General features: G+C 30.6%; 1 protein-coding gene across 2 annotated transcripts in view; it reads right to left on the reverse strand.

Annotated features, from left to right (window-relative positions):
- The window catches only part of LOC113396324 (uncharacterized protein), a 111974-nt gene that overhangs the window by 68820 nt on the left and 19778 nt on the right, over window positions 1–23376 (reverse strand). For both annotated transcript variants that reach the window (XM_026634234.2, XM_026634236.2), the window contains exon 2: window positions 1589–1732. In XM_026634234.2, the coding sequence (XP_026490019.1) occupies window positions 1589–1732 (144 nt within the window). The remainder of the gene's footprint in view (window positions 1–1588; window positions 1733–23376) is intronic.

A 23376-nucleotide genomic window follows, 5' to 3' on the forward strand; every position in this document is an offset into this window, starting at 1 on the left:
GCCCCGCTAATAGACGTATCACATAAAAAGACCCTCCCCCCCCCTATAATTATTTACGTAAGATCCCAATACTATTCTTTAGCCCACAATAGCACCTCATGTACTATAATATATTTCATACACGTATTTGAAATGATATAACCCGCATCAATACCGAGACTAAACGATTGAAACGATTCCGACGTGCGTTATATATTGTCAATAAGTAACGAACAGACTTACAGCTCGCTGACAACTTCAACCTTTTGCTGTTGCTTGATGTCAGAATTCGTATTTATTGATTTAGATTAAATATGAATCGTTGGCGATTTGTTATCTTTAAACATTCTGTAACGATATTTAGTTCGAATCGAGTTACCACGAAGAGGACGAATTGTCATTCTCGGTTATCCGTATGACTTCATCTTTTAATCTTTTACCAAACATTAATGATCTGTGTCATTGTGTTTTGGCTTTAAGAGTAAAAGGCTCAGTGTAATTACAGGCAAAAGGGATGAAACATCGTATCAAAAGGTCACAGCTTACGGTTATGGGGCATGGTTAAGAAAATGCACGGGTTCCTTTTTTTATATGTTTGTGGTGTGGTGTTTGTTTTATATTTGTCGGTGCCTCTGCAAGAATAGGGTGTACTAAAAATCCTCCAAAGTCATTACAGCAAAAACTTATTTTGTCTTGTTATAACTTATTCAATTCCTCCTATTCGTGGTGGCTCCAGAGCTTCGGATCCTTATTTATTTTGTTCTTACAAATATAGTACCATAAGAATATACGTATCATAAGTACGTGTTAATTGTGTCACAATCAAAGATACTTACAAAGAATAAAAAAATCACAATCACATTTACAATCTATGGCACATAGGATCACAGCGAAGTTAGAATAACAAAGTTAGGAGAAACAATCAGAGCTATCAAGTTAGGCGACAAAGTACTCGTTAGGTAACTTTCCATGTAACAATTGCAATATTTGTGAAAGCAAACTGTTAAAGGAAAAACTAAATCAGAGACGTCTAATTAAATGGAAAAAGGGTTGATAACAAAAAAGAACTGGTTTTATATCCATGCAAGTACATGAACGTATGTTGAGTGCTCTGGGACAAAGGAGAATTCAGTTACGAAATAATTATGATGTTTCCTGTAACATTTTCATTTTAGTTCATTACATTTATTTACATAAACATAAGAGAAAGAAAAAACATCCTTTTTTTATTTGGAGCTACGAGTACGTAAATGTGAGCTGGCTTGATTTAAATGGATTTCAAAAAAATGTTTAGAAACAATTAGTCCTCCTGTTAACCATACAATTTTATTTCTAAATCTATGAACTTTCTATTATAATATCTTAATAGAATATGTCTAAGAAAGACTTATACGTACATGGTCAATCTTCTAAATCTATTGTGTTACAGTTCTTATAAATAAAGCTTGCTGTATCGTCGATTAGTCCAACTGTCATGATATTATGTATATTATAAAACTACGATTCCCTAAACACTGTAAATCTTAAGAGAATACAAATATAGAACAAGTTGGTTTACTTCATTTAACGATCGAGTCGAGCATTAAGTATCGAATTTTGGTTTACTTGCCTTCAGTGGGCGTAGTCTGTTGGCTAGAATTGATGCGCGGGCGTTCTTCTCCAGCTGCAATATGCTTCCCGGTCCTGCGAGCTACAGGTCGCAATTCCCTGTCAACGTCACTGCCGTCTTCTTCTTCGTAACCATAATCCATTTCTGCAAAATGTAACATTACATTTATTCATACAAAGAAGAATATTTAGTAACACTAATATCTCTTGAACGCAAAGTGCTCGGCTTTTATTTTTCAAGGAAAAGAATACTTTGATTTCATTAGAATTCGAAATGAAAACTTATAACTTTAAAATAATTATATATTTTGTCTTAACAATTATTTGTTTCAATAATTTAATTAATTATTTTATTCTTCAATGTTTCACGAAACATGACGTAAATTACTTCATTATAATCATATTGTACACTGAAATTAAATGTAGCTGGTTGCTGATTCATTTTTTTTTTGTGTATCGGATGGAGATTGCCATATTGGGTTAATGTTAAAAATATGAACCAATCTTTACGTTGTCAACGTGCCAATAATCATGGGATGTATGATATTTTATTTCTAGTATTTGAACTTAGCACTGGCACTCAAGCACCCTGACAGTACAAACCTGCAATACAGAGAGCTGTTACGAATAGAAAAAGTGATGATCGAATGGTATCCCATACGGGTACGCAGTTTAAGTGAATACGCTTTGCAACACATATTATATACAATTTAATAATAATTCATAAGCTCATTTGTTTATATTATTATGCATTTTTTATGATATAAACAAACAGGAGGTGCAATATAAAAAAAATAATTGGGATATATTTGTTTTTTTTATGTTACGTCCGTTTGTTTTGCATTGTTTGTTAAATTTATACAAATAAACATTCAATTCGTTTATATTGAATGAATAAGTGTGTTTTATTTCAATTATATTTTCCGTGAAGTCAAACAAAATATTGAAATAAACTGACTCCCTCGACGGGTTTAATTCTTTGTATTAATGGTTGAATAAAATTATCATTGTAAAAGGTCTTAAAGAGGAGGGAATAAAAATATTAGAATTAATAATATTAAAATTATTTTTAGTTTGTGTTTATATTATAACCCAACGTTGGAGGGAATTAAAATTCTAATATGAATATTATCCCGCGATAAGTTTTAATCAATGAAATATAAACATTTGCCAATTGGTGATATCGCACCAAGAATGTTAAGAGGACAGTCCTTGCGGAACGCCTAAATAGCGCTTACTATTTTCGAAATATCTTAAAACTGGAGCATTGATTATGGATAAAAAAATACATTCAGTATCTCAATAGATATATCTCAAGTTTCACCGCGTGATATTTATAAAATTTGTATCAATAACCTGGTAAATTAATCGTCAACATCACTCCAAACACTGAAATCGACCTTTTCTATTAACATTTTTTAAGCTATTTAGCGACTAGTTTATACATGTATTTTCGGTTAAATGGGGACACAAAAGTGTAAACAATAAGTTCACCGTGTTCAATTTCTATTATATCTCACAATATTATAGTAATTTTTATTTAAATATTGCTTACTTTTTGGCATTCGGCGTCCATACATTTTAGTATGGAGAAAATAATTTGACGGTTTTGACTTATTATTCGACATCGCTGTCAATAAATTTTCAGTCCCTCCCCAGAGCCCAAGGTGAGAGCACGTCAATTTTTATTTCGAGCCGACTCTTATAATTTCGCAAAACGTCTACGCACACATAGACAAGTTAGCATAAGGGTGGGGCGCGAGTGTCGTGGGACGCAATTGTTAATTTTTACTTTTCAAGAAACCAGATGAACTCAGTAAGTAAGTATTACTAACCGGTTATTGTTTTCCTCATCTTTGCTTCTATCTATTTAATTTCTATCTAATTCAGAATTAAATGGGAAAACGTAAAGAAAATTAAGGAACACATAAAAAAATAAAGGAATAATTAAAAAATAAACAGTATGTAACAATTAAAAAAAAATTCTGTGAAAATTTTAATTGTCTAGATTCATGACATACAGCCTGGTGACCGACAGACGTACGGACAGACAGAGGGACGGACAGTGGAGTCTTAATAATAAGGTCGCGTTTTTACCCATAAGGTATGAAACCTTAGAAACACTACTTACCAATTTTTTAAGTAAATTTTTTACCTTAGCTTAGTTCGTAATTGTAAGTAGAATTGTTATGTTTTTTACAAAATGGTGATGATTGATTAATATTAACATTGTTTAATTTGAGTTTCAATTGTTATATTTGTGAAACTAATTTAGATTTTGTATATGTATAGTTGTATTTTAATTTTGTGTAAAGGCATCGGGTGCATTCGGACAGTTAGATACTGGGTATATTCGTACGCGTACGAATGTGCCTCCTTAAATTTCATTAACCACCAGTATATCAAAATTATTTTTTATGAAATAAAATGCATAAAAACATATCTTCCTATAACACCAGAAGTCGTAAGACAATAATAATAGTAATTCATAGGAATCTGAAGGATCGTTGTATTATCAAAGACTGTACAACGATGCCATACAAAATTATTGTAAACATCTCATATATACTGATTGTAAAGTTTAGAATAATCAAAAAGTAAACGAAGGATGAACGGTTTTATTTTTGTTATTTTTCTCAGGAAAGATTTATCGACCATTAGTCAAGTCACATATTATTAAGTTAGTTCTTTAATAAATAAATATTTTTGTAATAATTAATAAAAATTTAACGATTTTAATTGGTTTTTTAATTACCCTATATGAATCTACCCCATGGTGTACGAAAGTACCCCATTTATTTTACATTTACAACAGTGAGTATTCCTACTTTATTAAAAACATCCCGAAGAGAGTCTCTAGCTCCAAGATTATAAATAGACCGGTTTGCTCTCTTTTGTAAAATAAAAACAGATTCAATATCTGCAGCATTACCCCAAAGTAATATGCCATATGAAATAATACTGTGAAAATAACCAAAATATACTAGACTAGCGGTACCAATATTAGTTAGTTGTCTAACTTTTCTAACCGCGTATGCTGCGGAGCTGAGTCTTCCTGTCAGAGACGATAAATGAGGACTCCACTGAAGTTTGGAATCCAATGCTATTCCCAAAAAAAACCGTAGTATTGGCTACATCAAGACGGCCACCATTTAAAGATATATTATAATTTTGCTTTCTAAAATTTGGTAGGGTAAAAACTACACATTTTGTTTTTTGAGTATTCAAAACTAAATTATTTACTGTAAACCAATCGTGTATCTGTGATAATGCACCGTTCACATCGTCATAGTCAGTTTTTTCCTGTCTACCTTAAAAATCAGTGAAGTATCGTCAACAAACAACATTATACCACAAATACCTTTAACATAAAAAGGAAGATCATTTATATATACTAGAAATAGAAAGGGACCCAAAATTGATCCTTGTGGAACACTCATTTTTAACGTAGATCCAGAAAACTTTATGCCATTAATGAAAACTTGCTGGACTCTTTGACTTAAATATGAAGCAATGAGATCAAGAGCTTTACCTCTAATACCGTAGTATTTGAGCTTATAAAGAAGCGTCTCGTGTTCTACACAATCAAATGCTTTAGACAAATCACAGAATACTCCAATAGCATTCTGTGATTTTTGTCAAGCATCGTAAATATGTTTAAGAAGTGCTATTCTCGCATCAGTTGTCGAGCGACCTCTTGTAAAATCGAATTGCTCACTATGAAAAATAGTATTTGTACCGAAATGGACTAGAAGTTGATTTAAAATATTTTTTTCGAATATTTTACTTAAAAATAGAATATTGAAAAAAAATATATTTAACTGCGTTATTTATATTTAAAAATTTAAGAAGTGATTATTTAATGTGTCTTTACTTTAATTTAATTCGGTATATCTACCAACCTTAAAATATCAAGAAAATAATAATTATTATTTAGTTAGACGAGCTTTCGTCTAACACAACTCATTGAAACAATAAAACTCATAATGAATATTTGGCATCTTAATGCACTCTGACCGCACCCTATGCTAACAAATAATTTATAATTGTGTTTGCGAGTGACAACCTTATAGCTAATACATTACTCGTAATTAAATGTATTTTTATAAATCCTACGTTATGAACGCGCAATGAAAATTTAATTTATTCGTTACACCGAAAACAAGCAACTAATTATCTCCGGGGATGCGTACGATACACTGCACAATGCAACTGTATTATTGAAAAGTACCTATGTGTGTGTTCTAAAATAAATTCCCACGCTTACAAACTACGCTCTTAAGGACAAAGGCTCCATATAAGACGCTTTGCGTGTTATATATCATGAGTTGATAAACATATCTTGCAAATTACGTACGAATGTAATATTACTGGTTCGAATTAGAAACTCTTTACAAGGTTTTGTTTTTTGGCGTTCAATGGAAAACTCCCCGAGATAAAACAATTTTCTTTCCGACTAAGCCGTATCAGCCTACGTAATGTAGCCTATGTTCAACTTGTAATTTTGAAAATAAAATATCTAATAAAGTTCATTTCTATGAAAGTTAAGTTAATATCTATGAAAGTTCCGAATTGACCAGATCCGAAGGATTTGCGCGGATCCTAAAAACTGAGACTTACGTCTTTATAATAAGAGTATGATCATTAAGCAATTAAAATTTCATATCAATCAAATATTTATAAACACAATAAATTACATTTTTATTCAAAAAATACAAATAAAAGAATATGTCAATCACTCATGGTGAATAAACCTCATTAAACCGTGTTAAAGAAATTAATCATAAATTGACTCTATTAAACAACAATTCATAAAAAAACTTATTTTTCAATATTCAAGAATATGAGCAATATACGTACGCATGTAATGTACAATACGAGTGTATGATAAACTATTACCAACATTTATTTTATAAATTTATTACATATAATTTATATATTATTTTACATACTATAGAGAGCACATACTATATTGATTGCCGGGTAATAATTGATACGGCGGCGGTTGAGTCCATTAATTCAATAGACGTTCTAAAATGGTACTCGATTTAACCCGATACTCAGCTTTACTAGAAACGCCCGAGGTAAATATACATTCGAAATTGAATGTATTCTTGATACATGAATGAAGTTATCGCTATTTGTATGCGTACTATTCAACAATAACCAGTCGGCTTTAAAGCCTTGTACTCAGATTTTGTTGAAGTGAAAAATGCACACAATATAGTTCGCTTTCTATTGTAAGATTTATTGAATTGCATCTTTATTTATTACTTTATCTTATTTATAATATCATTCCTCTAAAACGTCAAATAGTTTATTTATTTTGAATATTTATATACAGTCATATTAATTGTCTCGTATTTATTTCTAATGCTACATAAGCTAGAGAATTACATATACTTGACAGAAGCATCAATCAAGCATAAATTTACGTCCGCGATTATGCCCATGTATACGTATACGCATATATATGCTTTTCTATATACCTGATAATGTGTTTTCAAAATTTCACTTAGATAGATATATATAATAAATGTTTAAAATAACTCATACGAAAGATTACTATAAAAAAAATGAGTCAACTCTCTTATGATAAAACGTAAGAAAATGACAGCTATTCGGTATGCCACGTGATCAAAACTGACAAATTGAATTAAATGGGACGATCGATCAATCCGTCGACGTTTCTAAAACGGTTTCAACGGATTTAGGTATCGGAAAATAAATTGCTTAACCAGTTTTAGTAGTGGTTTCAATATGTTACTATGAATATATTCAATTTCTCGCTTCTTATGAATCTATACTAATATAATAAATGCTGATATAATAAATTCTGACTTAGAGGGGGTAAACAAATATCTGACCGATATTTGTTTTAGGACACGCGGGTAAGCGACTCCGGGTCCTCGAATCACTATCACACCTTTATCCAGTCCGCGATAGTGGTGTCCCATTCCCCCTGTTTTTTATCCTCCTTCCTGACCCTTACCCTCTCTTTGACCGGACTCTACCACTATTCAAGGACTTGAACCAGCCGTTAAGTCTGAGCAATTTAGGTATCTTGGATCCATCCCACCTGAGTCCGGAAGCATCGATCACGACGGTCAAACAAGATATAACTGCAAAATCCCGCCCAAGCTCAAGGGACAGATAAAAAAGAGCGTCATCCGACCGGTCCTTCATATACGGAGGAAAAAGCTGTCTGAGAGTGAATATCTCGGAACACTCAGGATCTTTATATTATGGAGATAAAAATGCTGAGATGAATGTGTGGCCTAACGCGGGCTGACCATATAAGCAACTCGTACATTCGAGGCAGTCTCGGGTTCCGCGACATAGCGGATAAGCTCCAAGAGCATCGTCTGGAGTATTATGGCCATGTCACGCGTCGACCTAAGGACAATGTTGGAAGAAAGTGCCTTGATATGAGAGCCAATTGAAGGATGGCTTACATAATATGACGATAAAGACCGTGCAATGCGAAGTAGGCTTAGTCGGAAGGCAGACCCTGGCAATAACCGGGATTGATAAATGCCAGGCAGAAGTAAACGGCAGTAACTCTGCCATTCTGTTTGTCTGCCTGTACTCTTTCACAGCCAAACTACTGAACCGAATTTGATGAAATTTTTTATGAACCAAGCTTGAACTCCAAGTACTTTTGCCTGATACCTGACGAACTACCAAAACCAAAACGCGAGCAAAACGACAACTGGTAATGTATATATATAGAAAAGCCTACCTGAATAAAGTATATTTTAATTGATTGATACATTATACAGGTACGTTTTTAAATATATGTACCTTATAAATAAAAAAGTCCTAATTATTAAGACTATTTTGCAAAATAAATGAGTACTGCATAGTAGACATAAATAGAGATTTTAATAGAATATCGCACGTAAATAATACGAGGCTAAATTCATTATTAGCTTATACTTCATAAGCAGGGATGTTATTAAAGTTTGACAGGGTAAGTGGTAAGTGATGTGAACGTAAATTACATTTACCAAGTTGTAGCCAGCGGCTTCAACCCTGTCTCTTTTTTTTTTGTACATAGTTTTTTAAATATATTAATTTAGTGAATCCTAGTGAACATAGTTGGTATATAATATTTTATATGTATTTTATTTATTTACTTTTTTATATGGATTATGTTTTAATTTGAAATCATCAAAGGACGAGATCGAAGTTCCATGAGACGTGATTTAGTAATATCATCAATACAGTATAAAACAAAGTCGCTTACCGCTGTCTGTCTGTCCCAGTGTATGCTTTGATCTTTAAAATTACACTACGTATTTGGACGCGGTTTTTTAATAGATATATTAATTCAAGATGGTTTATATATGTAATACATGCACAATATAGTAGAGAAATATCGATAATTTAAGAGGTTTCCAAAAGTGATGTAAATAAACACATTTTTTGCGCTTACTCGCAAACGTTGGCTGAACCCTACAAGATAGATCAAAATAATGTACTACAGTATTGCACACTTTAAAAAGTACTTCATAAAAGTCCGGGATGGTAGGTATATGTCTATCTGTTAGAGTTATACCCACAATATACCCACAATATATACTATATACCCACAATATATACCCACAATAACCATTTTTTGTTGTTTACTTATTACGAGAAATTATTTTCGAAGCGATTTTAAGCAATACAATATTAATTCTTATCCATTTAAGTACTTTAAATACATTGTGCATTTAATATAAATAAAACGCAGCGACATAGCGGTTTGTATCTAAGAACGTTTGTATTAAAGACTGAAAAACTGTGATAGTTGTATATAAGGACATACTATAGTATATTATTTAGTATCAGTATTGAACCCGAATCCGGTGCGAATCCGGGTCGGGTCGCTGGTTTATTTATAAAACTTAGTTTATTCGGATATTTGGTCCCAATTTACTTATATCTAAAAATATATTAATTCTTAGGATAAGGATACTTATCTAGGTAATTCTTAAAAGCTATTTTTTATTCGTTAATGCCACAAGATAATCTTTGGAAAGGCGTGTCTGTAAAGTTCTTTATAATTTTTCATAGGATTAGAACCCTCTCTGTATTTGTATAAAATCAATACTGTAATAAATAATTTTGTAAATAATTTATTGGGCTAAAGGGATTCACTAAAATAATATATTTAAAAACATATTTATGTACTTAAATAGTGTATGGCCGCTGTTCTGTAGGTACAGTTTGTTATTACTAGTATTTTAATGCGATTACTTTTATATCACAAAATATACTCATATACTCAAATAATGTTTAGAATTCAATTCAAAAATATTATTTACATTGAAATTATCTTCCTTCACTCCTGCGTAATAGTTTACCAATTATTTTCTTCGATTTATTAATTTAAACGCTCTTATCTCTGAAACTATCGTTCGGATTTTATAAATTCATTTTATGTTTGATAACCCACTTCTTGATAAAAATTATATTTGACATTACGCTACGGACTACGGGGGCGAAACAGGAAGTATCAGAATAAAATGATTGTAAAATAGTTTTGTTTGTGAAATGTGAAAAGTTAAAATTATTTTATCTAACTCCGAAAATATTTCGGACATTTTTTCACTTCTACAGTATACGTTTTAATGTGTGCTCTCCATTTGGGCGTTTCTATTTGGTTAAAAATGTGATAAAAATCAATACAACGATTTGTCGATTAAAATAAAACCAGAAAACAGTACTAAGCTATTATCTCGCCTTTGGTATCTAACAGGCGAGGTTTGATGCAAACAAAACAACTTGTAATTTAACGAGAATTGCAATTCTGGTGGACATAATTTGCGGTGTGCGTGTACAACGTTTTTTTTTTTTTTTAAACATTTGACAACAAAATACAATACAAGTTCTAAAGAAAGCTTCTACATTCACATAAAATATCTTTATAAAGTTCTGTTTTTAAAAATACATTTAAAAGTGTATATACATATACAGGGTTTACACAGTCTGGACGGGAGTAAGCTTTAGCACAAATATATGTTCGTAGTCGTAGTAATGAGATTGGATGGGATCGATCCAGTATTTCAGCCCCTCGTCGTTTGCTTTAATCGTTTCCTTATCAACGCGTTAACTTAAAAACATCAATTTTAATGACAAATATTTATTTAATAGTTTTATGTGCATATCCTTTACACTCGATTTAAAATTAAAACCTCACTTTCGCTTGTTTTATATATAACCAATCATTATACAATTTTGCTTCCACGATGTCACAGAGGACATAAGGACTGAACACCTGCGCGCGCTCCCCTCGCCCGCGTATATTCTCAAGCGGAAAATAGTTCGATATAAACTTTGAATGTTGTTAATACAAATGAGAATGTTTTTTATTTTGTCAAAGATTACTTATTCGATTAACAAGACATATTTAATGGGGGAATGTTAGAGCGCTTTCTTTCTTCAATTTTGTATGTAAATAAAAATTATTATAAAATACAATAACTATTATTAAGTTGTCGTCGTCGCGTTATCGACAGGTGTCTAATAAAATTAATTTTTATAATTGTTTTTTCAACTCACAAGTAAAATATTTTTTTGTTAGCAAGATGTAATTTGTTAAATATTGTAAACTAGTTGATGGCCGCTTCTTCGCTCGCATTTTAGTTGTCGGTCGTCTAGTATTAGGCATAAACAAGAAGCCTATGTCTTTTTTTGGGTTTAAGCTTGCTTTATACCGAATTTCATCCAATTCGGTTCAGTGTGTGACCTTGAACTGAGTTAATTCCGCATTTATAATGTTAGTATAGATTAGTAGTAGAAATAGTTATTGTAAATACATTTTTAATTCACACCAAATATAACGCAAATAAGTCTTTATTTTATTAACCCATAGGTATAAATAATATGAGAAGACATCATATTACAAGTACAATATTCACCTTGAATATTTATAAAACAGACAAGTTTGCGGCGGCATCATTTTTTTTTTACTAAACAAAAGAGAGTAAAAACTGGTAGTTTTAAAAATTTCAAGACGTCGTCTGAAGAGATCAATTTAACGAGTGAATAAATAAGGCCCGAGTCATAAAGTAAATTCTCAGTACAATCGCCATACATAGTAAGTAGGTAGATATTATTTATATAAACTTTTACAAAGTCGAGCGAAGTTGCTAAATATCAAAATAATTAAAAACGTAATACTGACGATAAATTACCCAAGCAAAATTAAATTTAAAATGGTACTTTATTTAATAAGTGAATAGTCTGAAGTCGCAATCACTAATTTCATCATTGAAATTGAATGATGATGATGTATGCGATGAGACTACAAAGTCGAAAAATAAATTGATGCTCTGCGGCTTTACCTACAAATGTTGTTTAGGAGGTGCTTCGTTACTGAGAGATCTCTTCTACTTTCGAACGTCGAATCAACTTAACTATGCATACGCTAAACACCGTTTAAAAGTAAGGCCTTATATTTCTATTGAAGTAATTCCCTAGTTAGCAATAGATCTCGAGGTCTCGGTTTCGAAGCCCTACTGCGAAAGTCTAAATCGGTCACAAGGACATTTTCGTAATTTATTTGAGTAACAATATTATGTTACATATTGTAAAATCTTAGTTAAACTCAAATAAAGAAAAGCCTGAGCCTGAGATGAATAAATAATCGTTGCTCATTAGGTATTGAAGTCACTCGTTTAATGTTTTTCTTCGTTAATTTAGTATGAATTTTGAGAAGTTTGGACATTGTTCCACTACATTACTTGAATGAATATGGATACGCATGCTAGAGTTTCATCCAACATATGGGTATCATCATGATATCTTTCTTCCCGCCAAGCAACCAATTATAAACACAAATTGAGTGAAATGGAATCACCATCACCAAAACCATATGAAATGAATATTCACATGTTTTAGACACTGAGCCTAGTATTTGTTATACTAAAATAATACACTATCTGATCTAAATAGGACTTTAATCAAATTTTTATTTATATTTGATTTCAAAATCCCATTGGAAAAAAGATAATCAAACACAACGTGCTAATATCCAATATTAAAACTCGGTTCTTATCGAATAATTGATTATAAAATACAAGAGAATTTCTAACGTTTCGTATGAACGATTTAATCAACTGTAATTTGAAAAACAAATGAATTTGAAGCCCTTATAGATTCGGGTATTAAATCCACAGTCAAATTCAGAGACTTTCACGTACCAGATTATACGTAAGAACAAAACGTACCCGTACGTAGAAATGTCGATGTGGACAAATATTCCCTATTCCTAAAATTTTTTTTTTTATAGAATCACAATTTGATTATACTTGTATAGGAACTTATATAGTAAAGTAACTAAGTTTCGTGAAGAAATGTGAGTGAAACATTCAAGCTCAACTGTGATAAGTCTCTAAGTTTATAAATATCTCGGAACTGTTCACAATACTCAATGTATGACATTGTTCTATGCTAATCTATGGTAATGTAATCTATGGTATTGTTCTATAGTAAGATGAATTGTGTTTTACCCACGCTATATATAAATAAACAAAGACAACACAGTTCGGTACCTTTCTCTACTCTGTACGTCAATCGATTTTCTTCTTTATTTTTGTTCGTTAATTTTTTTATAGTACTCAAATAAAATATTGTTTTAAAAATATTATCTTGAGACTAATTTATTTGTTTTGGCTGGATATTTTTCAGTCTGTTTATTTCATACTGTTGCCCCATCGCTTACTTGTTGATTTACAACAATTCTGTTCTTCAATAAGGCTTCCCAGCCAGCCAGGCTTGCCCAGTGTCGAAGAGCATAGTGCTTAAAGAGCAACGGCGTGGTCAACAGTAGTACCATATATTTTGTTTATCATGCACACCCAGCACAATATAATATGCAACATTCTGTGACACCAATGTTGAAACTTAATTGGCGATAATTGTAGAGATTTCGACCTAAGAACGTGTATACAATCTTAGTTATGCCAAACTTAAAATATGATTATCACAATTGAATATGAATACAAAATTACGTGTTTGTGCTATTGACCGATGAGCAGTTTACTCGTCAGGAACCAACCTAGAATGCAGGAGCTATGTAACAGTAGCACTTATAATGCAATCATAGTGATATGCATATAATATAATTCGTGTCTTTACAATTGGCCGTTGTTTAGAACCCCATAGATTAATTTTGAGTGTAAAGTTGTAAACCAAAGGAAAGCTTGAAATATTTTAGCATGTTGGTCAGAATAATGCCTTATATTTACTAAAGTAAATAATTTGATGTCATACTTTTACCAATCCAATACTATTATAAAAACAAAATTATTTGTCAATTTTAATATCTTTACCATACAATTATTCAATAAAAATTACGTAGTTTACACACCTATAAAAGTAAATTAAGTGTGGAAAATTGCTCATTACACGGTATAAACGCGTATCAAAGTCAAAAGTTTAAAAGTCGGTGATATACTCGATAGTTTATCATAATTTAATTAATGTTCGCGGCGGCTATAAGCTTAATGGCTGATTAATCCTCAACCAGATTGAAGTTCAATACGATATAACATCAATGTGATTACAGCATCAGAAAATAACAATTTACTTATTAAAATTTTCAAATAACGGGTGATCACTTAATAGACAAAATTTAATCGAAAATATTTCTAAAAATTGAGGATATAATATATTGTAAATTCACCATCGGTTAATTGGACTGAATTTAATTATATAACACGTTACGTACTTCCATTTAAAACATTTCATATAGTTTATATGATAAACAAAAGAGTACCATCAAATTACTTAACAAAGGTAAAAATAAATATGGTAAAACTTTCAGTCGATATCACAATTTATTTGCAATATATGACACGGCAATAACGATTTGGAATTCTATTCCATACATTATTTTCGTCTGTTTTTATATGTATTCTTCTGGCGAAAGCATTTTGCGGTTAATACAAATCGTCGAATTCCTAGCCTTTGTTATACTTCGGAAATATTTGCCGGTCAAATAAAATAGACGAAATATACTGCATTCGTGTATTTGATACATCGGAGAATGGATACGCTTTTACCATATGAGAATCAAACAACAAAGATTTTTCTATTATATATAATATTCATTTCACTATTTTAATAAATAAATAAATATAAATCCTCTTTGTAGCCTTTTTCCGTGATTTGCAACTCGGAGCTCCTGAATTTTTAACTTATCGATTTTTATTGAAATTTATCCGGTTAGCCGACTTTATTAAATTTTTATTCCCGCTAGCAGGGCAACGATATCGTTGCCCTGCGAGCGGGAATAAACATTTACGCTTCTTTTTGCATAGCTTCTGAAGTTCCAGTTAAAATATTTACCGGCTTTGTTGTATTTTTATCCTTTATTATGGCTTTTAGTAGCAGGTTTGGTTTATTCAATAAAGTGCATGAGATAATCCTAAACATTATCAACTTATTCTCTGTGAAACCGAGCGCTAGTTCCTTAATATTTTGAATTCGAAAATACCTCTGTCTCTTAGTGTATTATAAACACTCATGAACCTAAACCTATTTTAATTTAGTAAAACGTAAGTTTTCAAATTCCTAATCGATTGTATTATTTCTGGTGTAAATGAACATGTAAGCTTCTCAAAAATGTAATGAAAACTTTATGGTGTTGCCGTAGTTTTTTCGAATCGAAATGTGAACGATACTGTGAATGCGTACAAATAACAAATAGTGATATGAAAGTTTTTTGGAATAAGTCCACAATGGGAGTTAGGGAATTAAACTTAATAAATGATGTATTCTCTCTTTTTTTAAATAGAAACGTGTCGATTATATTATTAATTTAAGTAAGATTTTTAAATATGTATTCTGTATTTTTAAATAAAGATCAAAAATCTTATCTATTAGTTACAATATTTTTGCTGAAGGTATAATATTTATAGATCTAACTAATATACTAATATTAGTTAGTTAGATCTATAAATATTTTATATAACGTTTCTATGTCATTTTACATAAAAAAGAAATAAACAAATAAGTAGTAAGACTTAGTGTACACAGCGCTGCGGCCACATTCGGGCTAAATGTTGCTATCTCGACGTCAGTTGATTGTTCCAGTACAATATAAATTTTATGCATACATAATAATATCTGAGGACACCTTATTTGTGTAACATATGCAGCACATTATGAATAAGATTTTAGTGAATAATATTATTACACAACTAAAAGCACTTCAAACTTGCATTTAATTTAGACTATTGACGTGACATGTTTTAGTTTTATGTTCTGGTAACACTAAATATAACAATGTACATTTTTTTTAATATAAATAGAATTTAAGATACAATGCAAATGTGACCAGCTGTTCAGACGTGTAATGTACACAAAATGTTGTCATTATAGTCTGCAGTAATGCAACACGCGGTTTTTATTCATATTATAAAATAAACTTGCGGACGGACGGGAGCGCGAGCAGTGCATGTACGCGAAGTCTAATATTTGATGTAGTTTGTCGTATAATGTAAATTTATAGTTATAGAAATAGGGGCTTAACACTTAACGCCATATCTTCTTTAGAGGGACCTTTCTTTGCATTGCGTCGTTTTTATACCAAAAGTTTTAAAGAAATACTCCATGTTTGTTTTGAATATACTCTTAATTAATATCCGTGGTCGTCATTGTTTTATTGCTTGTATTGAATCGAATAGTTACTAGGTAAAAGAAAATCCTATAAAAAGATGAATTGACTATAAATAAATAAATGGGATAGGGGCAGTCAAGATATGTTTATATGTATTCATATTCGATGACGTTAGTGTGATGCTGGAATACAATTAAAGTAGCAGAAATTATCATTTATATTGTTAAGCAAACTAATATTTACTTACCAATGTCAAATTAATATGCATATATCTTCAGCTATGCAGATGGAAATTAGTAATACCAACAAGTTAGTCTTATTACGGAAATTATAATTGAGAATATCCTACATTCATTGATCGTTTAATAGAATAAATTTGTTTATAAATCGCTATAGTTCAAATAAAATTGTTATGTTGTAATAAAATTAAATTCCTATTTATTTTTTCGCCTACTTTGTACGAAGACTTGTAAACCTACTATTAGCTCTCAGTCAGGATATAATATATATATATATATATATATATGTATTTTTTTTTAAATTAACATTACTTTGTATTTGAAATGTTGGAAAGGAACAACTACTAAGTTTTTTGTTTTGGTTCTGGTTCTTCTCGGTGTTAAAAGTTAATGTTAAATATTAATCAACATTCCGAACTGGTAGTAGCTATACATTTAATAAAAACATATAAAAAGACGATTCAAAAAGCTTGTGTGGATAAAGTAGATACACATAGTTTAATTTTCACATGTGTAAATATTTACATAGATAATAAAATTCTAGAAGTAAACAGAGTAACAGAAATGAAAAGACCTAACGAAATTTAATTTTTTTTTTATCGAATTATGTATATAACTTTGATTAGTAACTGACTAATTACGTATTGTTTATGTGTTCGAAAATATTGCAGTATTTATTAATGTGATTATAGCCGATAGTTGATTGAGCGGACCTAATGATAATACCAATAAATTATATCTAAGCACGTGTTGCGATAATCGATTGTCGCCTCTGTGTGTATTCAATTCACGATGAAGCTGTCTAGCAAACATGTGGATTCCGATTGAGAAGTGAATATTAGCATATTATTCTCAAGTTAACAAACATCATTTTAGTAATTATACATATGATTTATGATCTTTGGCTAAAGAATCTTCGCATTGAACAGAATCAATGTCCAAAAGCATCATATTTTAATTCAATCTGATATTCCAATCATTTCATGGTTTAGTCGTTATAGTGGCGCGGATCGTAAAGTCACATCTTTAATATGTTAGCTTCGCTTGCCTCCAACCAAACTTAAAAATTGAAGATAAGTTTATTCGTGAATGTGGCTTATATGAAGGTTCAATTGATCACATATTTTTTTATTGTCCTAAAGATTCTTTATATGAACATTCAATTCCATTAATCTTCCTTCTGACATTAGTTGACTCCTCTTTTAAATATAATTATTATTCTTATTTTCTATTCCAGTAATTAATTCATTTAATTATCATATTGTTCTAGATAATATCTACTATTTTATATTACTAATTATCACCGATTATTCTCATACGTGTCATCTGACTTATACGTGACGTTAGCCGAATATTTTGCGTTCAACGAACATAGATACACGATATAATTGAAAATACAGAACATCGTTCATAAAATAGTTAAAACAACCACATTCTTTGTTATAATTTGTGTTATATGGACAAGTCAGTTGAAATAAATTGTTGGAGAAAGAACAGTCTAAAAATGAGATCGCGATCTCTAAGACGACGGGATGGGGTGGAGTACAAAATTTTGATGTCTTTGTACTCCGAATTATAATAAATACATAACTTTTTGGGACTAATAACCATATCAGACATCAACAATTATATATTCATGTATTTTGCCTATCGTATGCCTAATAACTAATACAACAAGCAAATATGGTTTATGAACATGTTATTGACAAGATACGTAAGTTAATCTTACTTAACGTAAAGGAATAAGTATCCACGTATCGATCACGTAATTGCCTTAACCACAAATATGATAGCAGGAAATTAACCCAAAAGCAAAATCGTTTCCTCACGACCTTTTTCTTCGCCCTGGAGCACGAGATGAATAACAAACACAAATTTAGCTCATGAAAAATCAGTGGTGGCCTAGATTTGAGCCCGCAAACTTCGGCTAAGATTTACACGTTCTAACCACTGGGCCATCTTGGCTTACATACTGTGCCGACAGTGTGTTTTCTTGTTACGAGTAACGTTCATTGCATGACTTTGTCTGAATCAGCATGTCTTGTAAAACTGACTGCCAGCACTCTTCTAATATAATAATCTAATGATTTTATTATTATATAATAATATAAATATATAATGACTTAATATTAATAGGCCAATAGAATACTGCCTTATCCCTAAATTATGTGCGGTGGAAAAGTAACTGGCATTTTTACATATTATAGAGGTTCTACGAGTATCTGCCAAATGTGGTTTTTCTAACAATAGAAAAATGTATTATATTTAACCTCTCACAAACTATAGTGAGTTGTTAATATAATAATAACATTTTATATTACTACCATTATCGAAGAACTTAACTTAAATCGGCTTGAGTAATAGTATATTTGTGGATAGTAGAATTAAAAAGACGAATAAGAAAAATGTCCCGTGGATTTATATTTAATTTTGTACGTAAGAAACAATATTTTTTATTATAAGTAGAAGTAAGTAGTAGCGTGGTTAGTTTATCATAAACTCAATATAAACATATGTTTATATTATTCTATGACTTGTTGTCGGCTATTTATTCAGAATTGTCTACACGACTCTGGGAAGTAGTTATTTTAAAAAGGCGTTGATTATAAATAATGCAACTAAAAATTAACTTTTCCTACCTTTTCAAACCAACGCTTTCTCTCTGAACTTTAAAGCAAGTTTTAATGAGACATTTAAAGACAGACTCTAAGTCGTCGTTTCTCTATTAAAATAAAATTTTGCGTTTGTATTTTCCATATTTCTTAACATTATTTCAATAAATATTTTTATATGTAACATACACGATATTTTTAACGTTAACGCGTATAAAGCAACACGTCAGCATAAAGACTCGATATCGATAAATCTGGTTCGTTATGATAACATATACAAATAGCCTATATACCCAATAACAGCACCTGAGGTGTCTGATAAACTGAAGCTAATTCGTGTCACGAACGCTATTGCATATAGAATTTCACTATTGATAAAACGCATTACTATCGAGGTTAAAGCGAAAGCAATTTGACGCGACGTATCCTAAATGGCTCTAGCTAAATATCTCTGTAAAGGCTTAAGGTACCTTTAGTATGATGCACTCTTGCTAATAGTCAAGAAAACTGTTGCTTTATAGTAATAAATGCCATATTCATTTCACTGAACGTAATAAGTTAAGAGAACTTATTAGAGACAGACTCATAATGCAACTGCGGTAACAACTAAGCTATGGTATACTTAATGATATGTATTTTATTAACACTAATAACTCTAAGACCAATATACATACATAAAACTTACACCAAAAGATGAACCGCGTTTCCGGGAAGGTTTTTGAATATATATATACTATATACAAATAAATATTTTTTAATATTTATTTGTATATAGTTTATTGTATATTAGACATGTGTTCGCAGCTTTAAATTTAGACTATTGACGTGACAAGCGCGAATTTCATGTTTTGTATAAAATAAATAAAGCTGACAGTCTGAAAGTTCGAGTGAAGTAACATATTCAAAGCGTTACAGCAAACAGTTCTGCACGAGCCTAACTTAATGTAAATTAACCATGCGAACATACAACAATACGTACATAACGTTACGTTTCGCTATAGCCGAATTTCAACTGTCTCATTATTAACATAAAGCTTAAATTAATTTAAAAGCAATTCGCAGTATAATTAATTTATATATGATGTATTTTAAAGGAATTTCTTATAACAAAGTGTTATTTTAATCGAATAGACAAAATTATTTATAAACAAGAATATTTTCATAAATAATTCTTTGTCTGATATTATTTTTTAAAACAATTAACTTACCTACGTCTACAATATTTTTTTATGATACGATATATATAATCAAAGAGTACGGCCTGCTCGGGACGCCCGGCTCATGTGAAATTAATTATTATTATATAATTAAAGAACACCATACATGTTTTTACATAAAGTTTCGTTAGTAAAATAAATCTCTTTTATTATATACAGCACACACAAGGTGGTAAGGCGTCGTTTGAAGAAGACGTCATCCCGCTGTCACGTCCTACGAGGTAGCTCAACATCTAATAAAGTTATGAGATTTTCACCATTCACCAATATTCATTGCAGAATTTTCGATACGTGGTATTTCACAAGATTACACATGATGGAGTTACTGTATATGCTTTATTAATGAATCTTTCGGACAGGTATATGAGTATGATAGTAGGGCCATGTAGCACTAAACGTCATACAACTGCAGTATAAAGGCCGTCGGTCAGGTCACCCGTTGAAACCTCCGCCGCGTCGCAGACTACTTCCGTGCAATATAATTTTGAGCATTCTGCATTTCAGTATTCTGTTTACAATTCGCATATTTTCATACAAACGATTATAAACAATAGTTTTCCGTTATTAGCATAAATACAACTTCTTAGTAATATTACGTAATGAGATATTTTTTATATATTTAAAAAAATAAATTCTTTATTTATAATAATATGAAGTCATGAAATACGTAATACGAGAATGTCATATTTAATTTATCTAAATAGTATAATTGTTTAAAAACTAGATGCGCTATTAACATCGATTAATATGGATTATATGTGGCTTATAGTAATTAGGTTACTTTTTTCGAGAGCAGTGAAATGTCTCACGGCCAGCTCAGTGACCTCCAATCGATTTATTCCCCAACCTACTCGTACGTACTCATACATAGCCTACATCCATGACGAATGTATGCGGACAATAGGGTTTTCTACTATGCTTGAAAAAGTACTTGAAAATTTCGAAGTCCCTAATTAAAGCTACAAAAAATAAATAAATAAAATTTTAAAACTTTTTTAATCCCGGAAAAACGTTGTCAGTAATTTTTGTAGCGTCATATTGCTATAAACAAACATGTTAACAAAAAAAACCGACTTTAAAAAAAACACTATTGCAAAACAAATTAATATGCACTAAAAAGTAAAAATATAATTGCGTATTAGGTACTATACTATCTATGAATTTACCACGCAAGAAGGTTGGTAGGTACCTACCCACTTTAAATCTAACACAACATATATCTATGAATAACAAACAATGATCAAAATATTTTTTAGAGTTCCCCTAAGTAAAATGAAATGAAAAATATTAGACTACTTAAAAGTCGATTTACTATAATATAATGTAGTTATAATTATTGTTAGTTTTGGAGTCGGTGTTAGCCAAGAACACACTACAATATACCTAGCAAAAATAATACAACAGACAATATCTGCGACCTTGAAACGACGTAAATACCAATACCTAATCAAACCAAACAAACGAAATAAATAAAGTTGATGATAACATAACATACAATTACCATGAAAGTTGATAGATATGTACCTAGCTGTTTACAATGATCTGACAGTTTTTGCCTATACGACGTCACACCGTGGCGGCTCATGTTTTAGGTCACGTGATATACAGATGAAAAATTACGACTTAAAACAATTTAATGCTTTTATAATTCAAAATTAGAGTATTTAAGAATATTTCTATATACATTTTTATTTTTATTAAATTTTATTATTTATTTTTAACTAGCAAAAGTACCCTATTGCTTGTTATTAATGGTTTGAACTATTAATGTTATTTCATTGTATATATCCTTTATTTATACACCTTGTATTATTTATCGCTAAGGTTTCCACACAAACAATTTTATAATAAAAGTATAAATAATTTATTTCTTAAGGTACAGAAATACTAGTTCCAATGAACGTAGAAAAGGCGTCCCCGTATCCTTTCATTTATTAATAACTGCACTGAATGTTGGTTTCAATTCCCGCTATTTTATTATTATAAATACGAAACGTATTTGAAATTATTATTCATTTACTTATAAATTCCATTGGATATATTTTACTATTAAAAATTGTGCTTAAATTTTTTAATATTATTGTAACGTCTTTTCATGTAAGAATTTCCAACAATTTCTATTAAAAATGTTTGTGTTGTTTAATTATATTAAATTAAATATGTTACAATATAAAATATCGAGAAGGAGAATATTTAAGCTTATCTCAACATGGTGCTCCTTTGAGAAATTTTCTTCTGAAACATGCAAGTTTCCTTACGATGTTTCTCTTTATATATTACTAGCTGAACCCACGGCTTTTCCCGCGTGAAATTAATAAAACTTTATAGCATACAAACCTTTACCCTCGTTACCCCACGCCCATACATATATAGATTGATTCCCCATAAAAACATCCAGCCGCCTTTTCATACCATTAATATATTAATTTTCGTGATAAAACTGACCCTTGCCCTTGACACAAACTATTTTCATACTAAATTTCATTTAAATCGGTTCAGCGGTTTAAGCGTGTAGAAGTAACAGACGGAGTAACTTTCGTATTAATAATATTAGTAGAGATTATAATTACTAATTAAGAACAATAAAACTCAGAGCTGCATGCTCGGATTTTATGCTGTCGTATTCGGTTAAGTGTGTATAGTGAAATATGTTTCTGTATATTGTATCGGAATATTTCTACAATGACTCTTTAGAAAAATGTACGTTGCTGTCCGAGAATAGGTTGCGGAAGTACTCGTCTCACAATTACTAGGATTTATTATACTAGAGACAATACAAGGAATCTTTCAAAGCAATTTTCTTAATAGAAAATAACAATGCAAGTAAAATCATTTGATCAATGCATCCGGATTACTACTTTGATTAAAAAATAAGTCAGATTTGAAAGTGTTGTATAATTTTATTTTAAATTAATTGACATAATTATACATAATCAATATTCCGGTGTTTATTATATTTGTTTGCATTAACCGAACTAATATTAAAAATTAGAGAGTATGTTTCTTTGCGGTCATCTCAAGAATGACTCAGATTTGAAGAAAACTTTTTACGCTTAGGTAATCCGATTATTGAGTAAAGTTATATGTTTTATATACGTTCGCTGCCC

Source organism: Vanessa tameamea, chromosome Z (assembly GCF_037043105.1).
Source record: "Vanessa tameamea isolate UH-Manoa-2023 chromosome Z, ilVanTame1 primary haplotype, whole genome shotgun sequence".
NCBI classification, from domain to species: Eukaryota; Metazoa; Arthropoda; class Insecta; order Lepidoptera; family Nymphalidae; genus Vanessa; species Vanessa tameamea.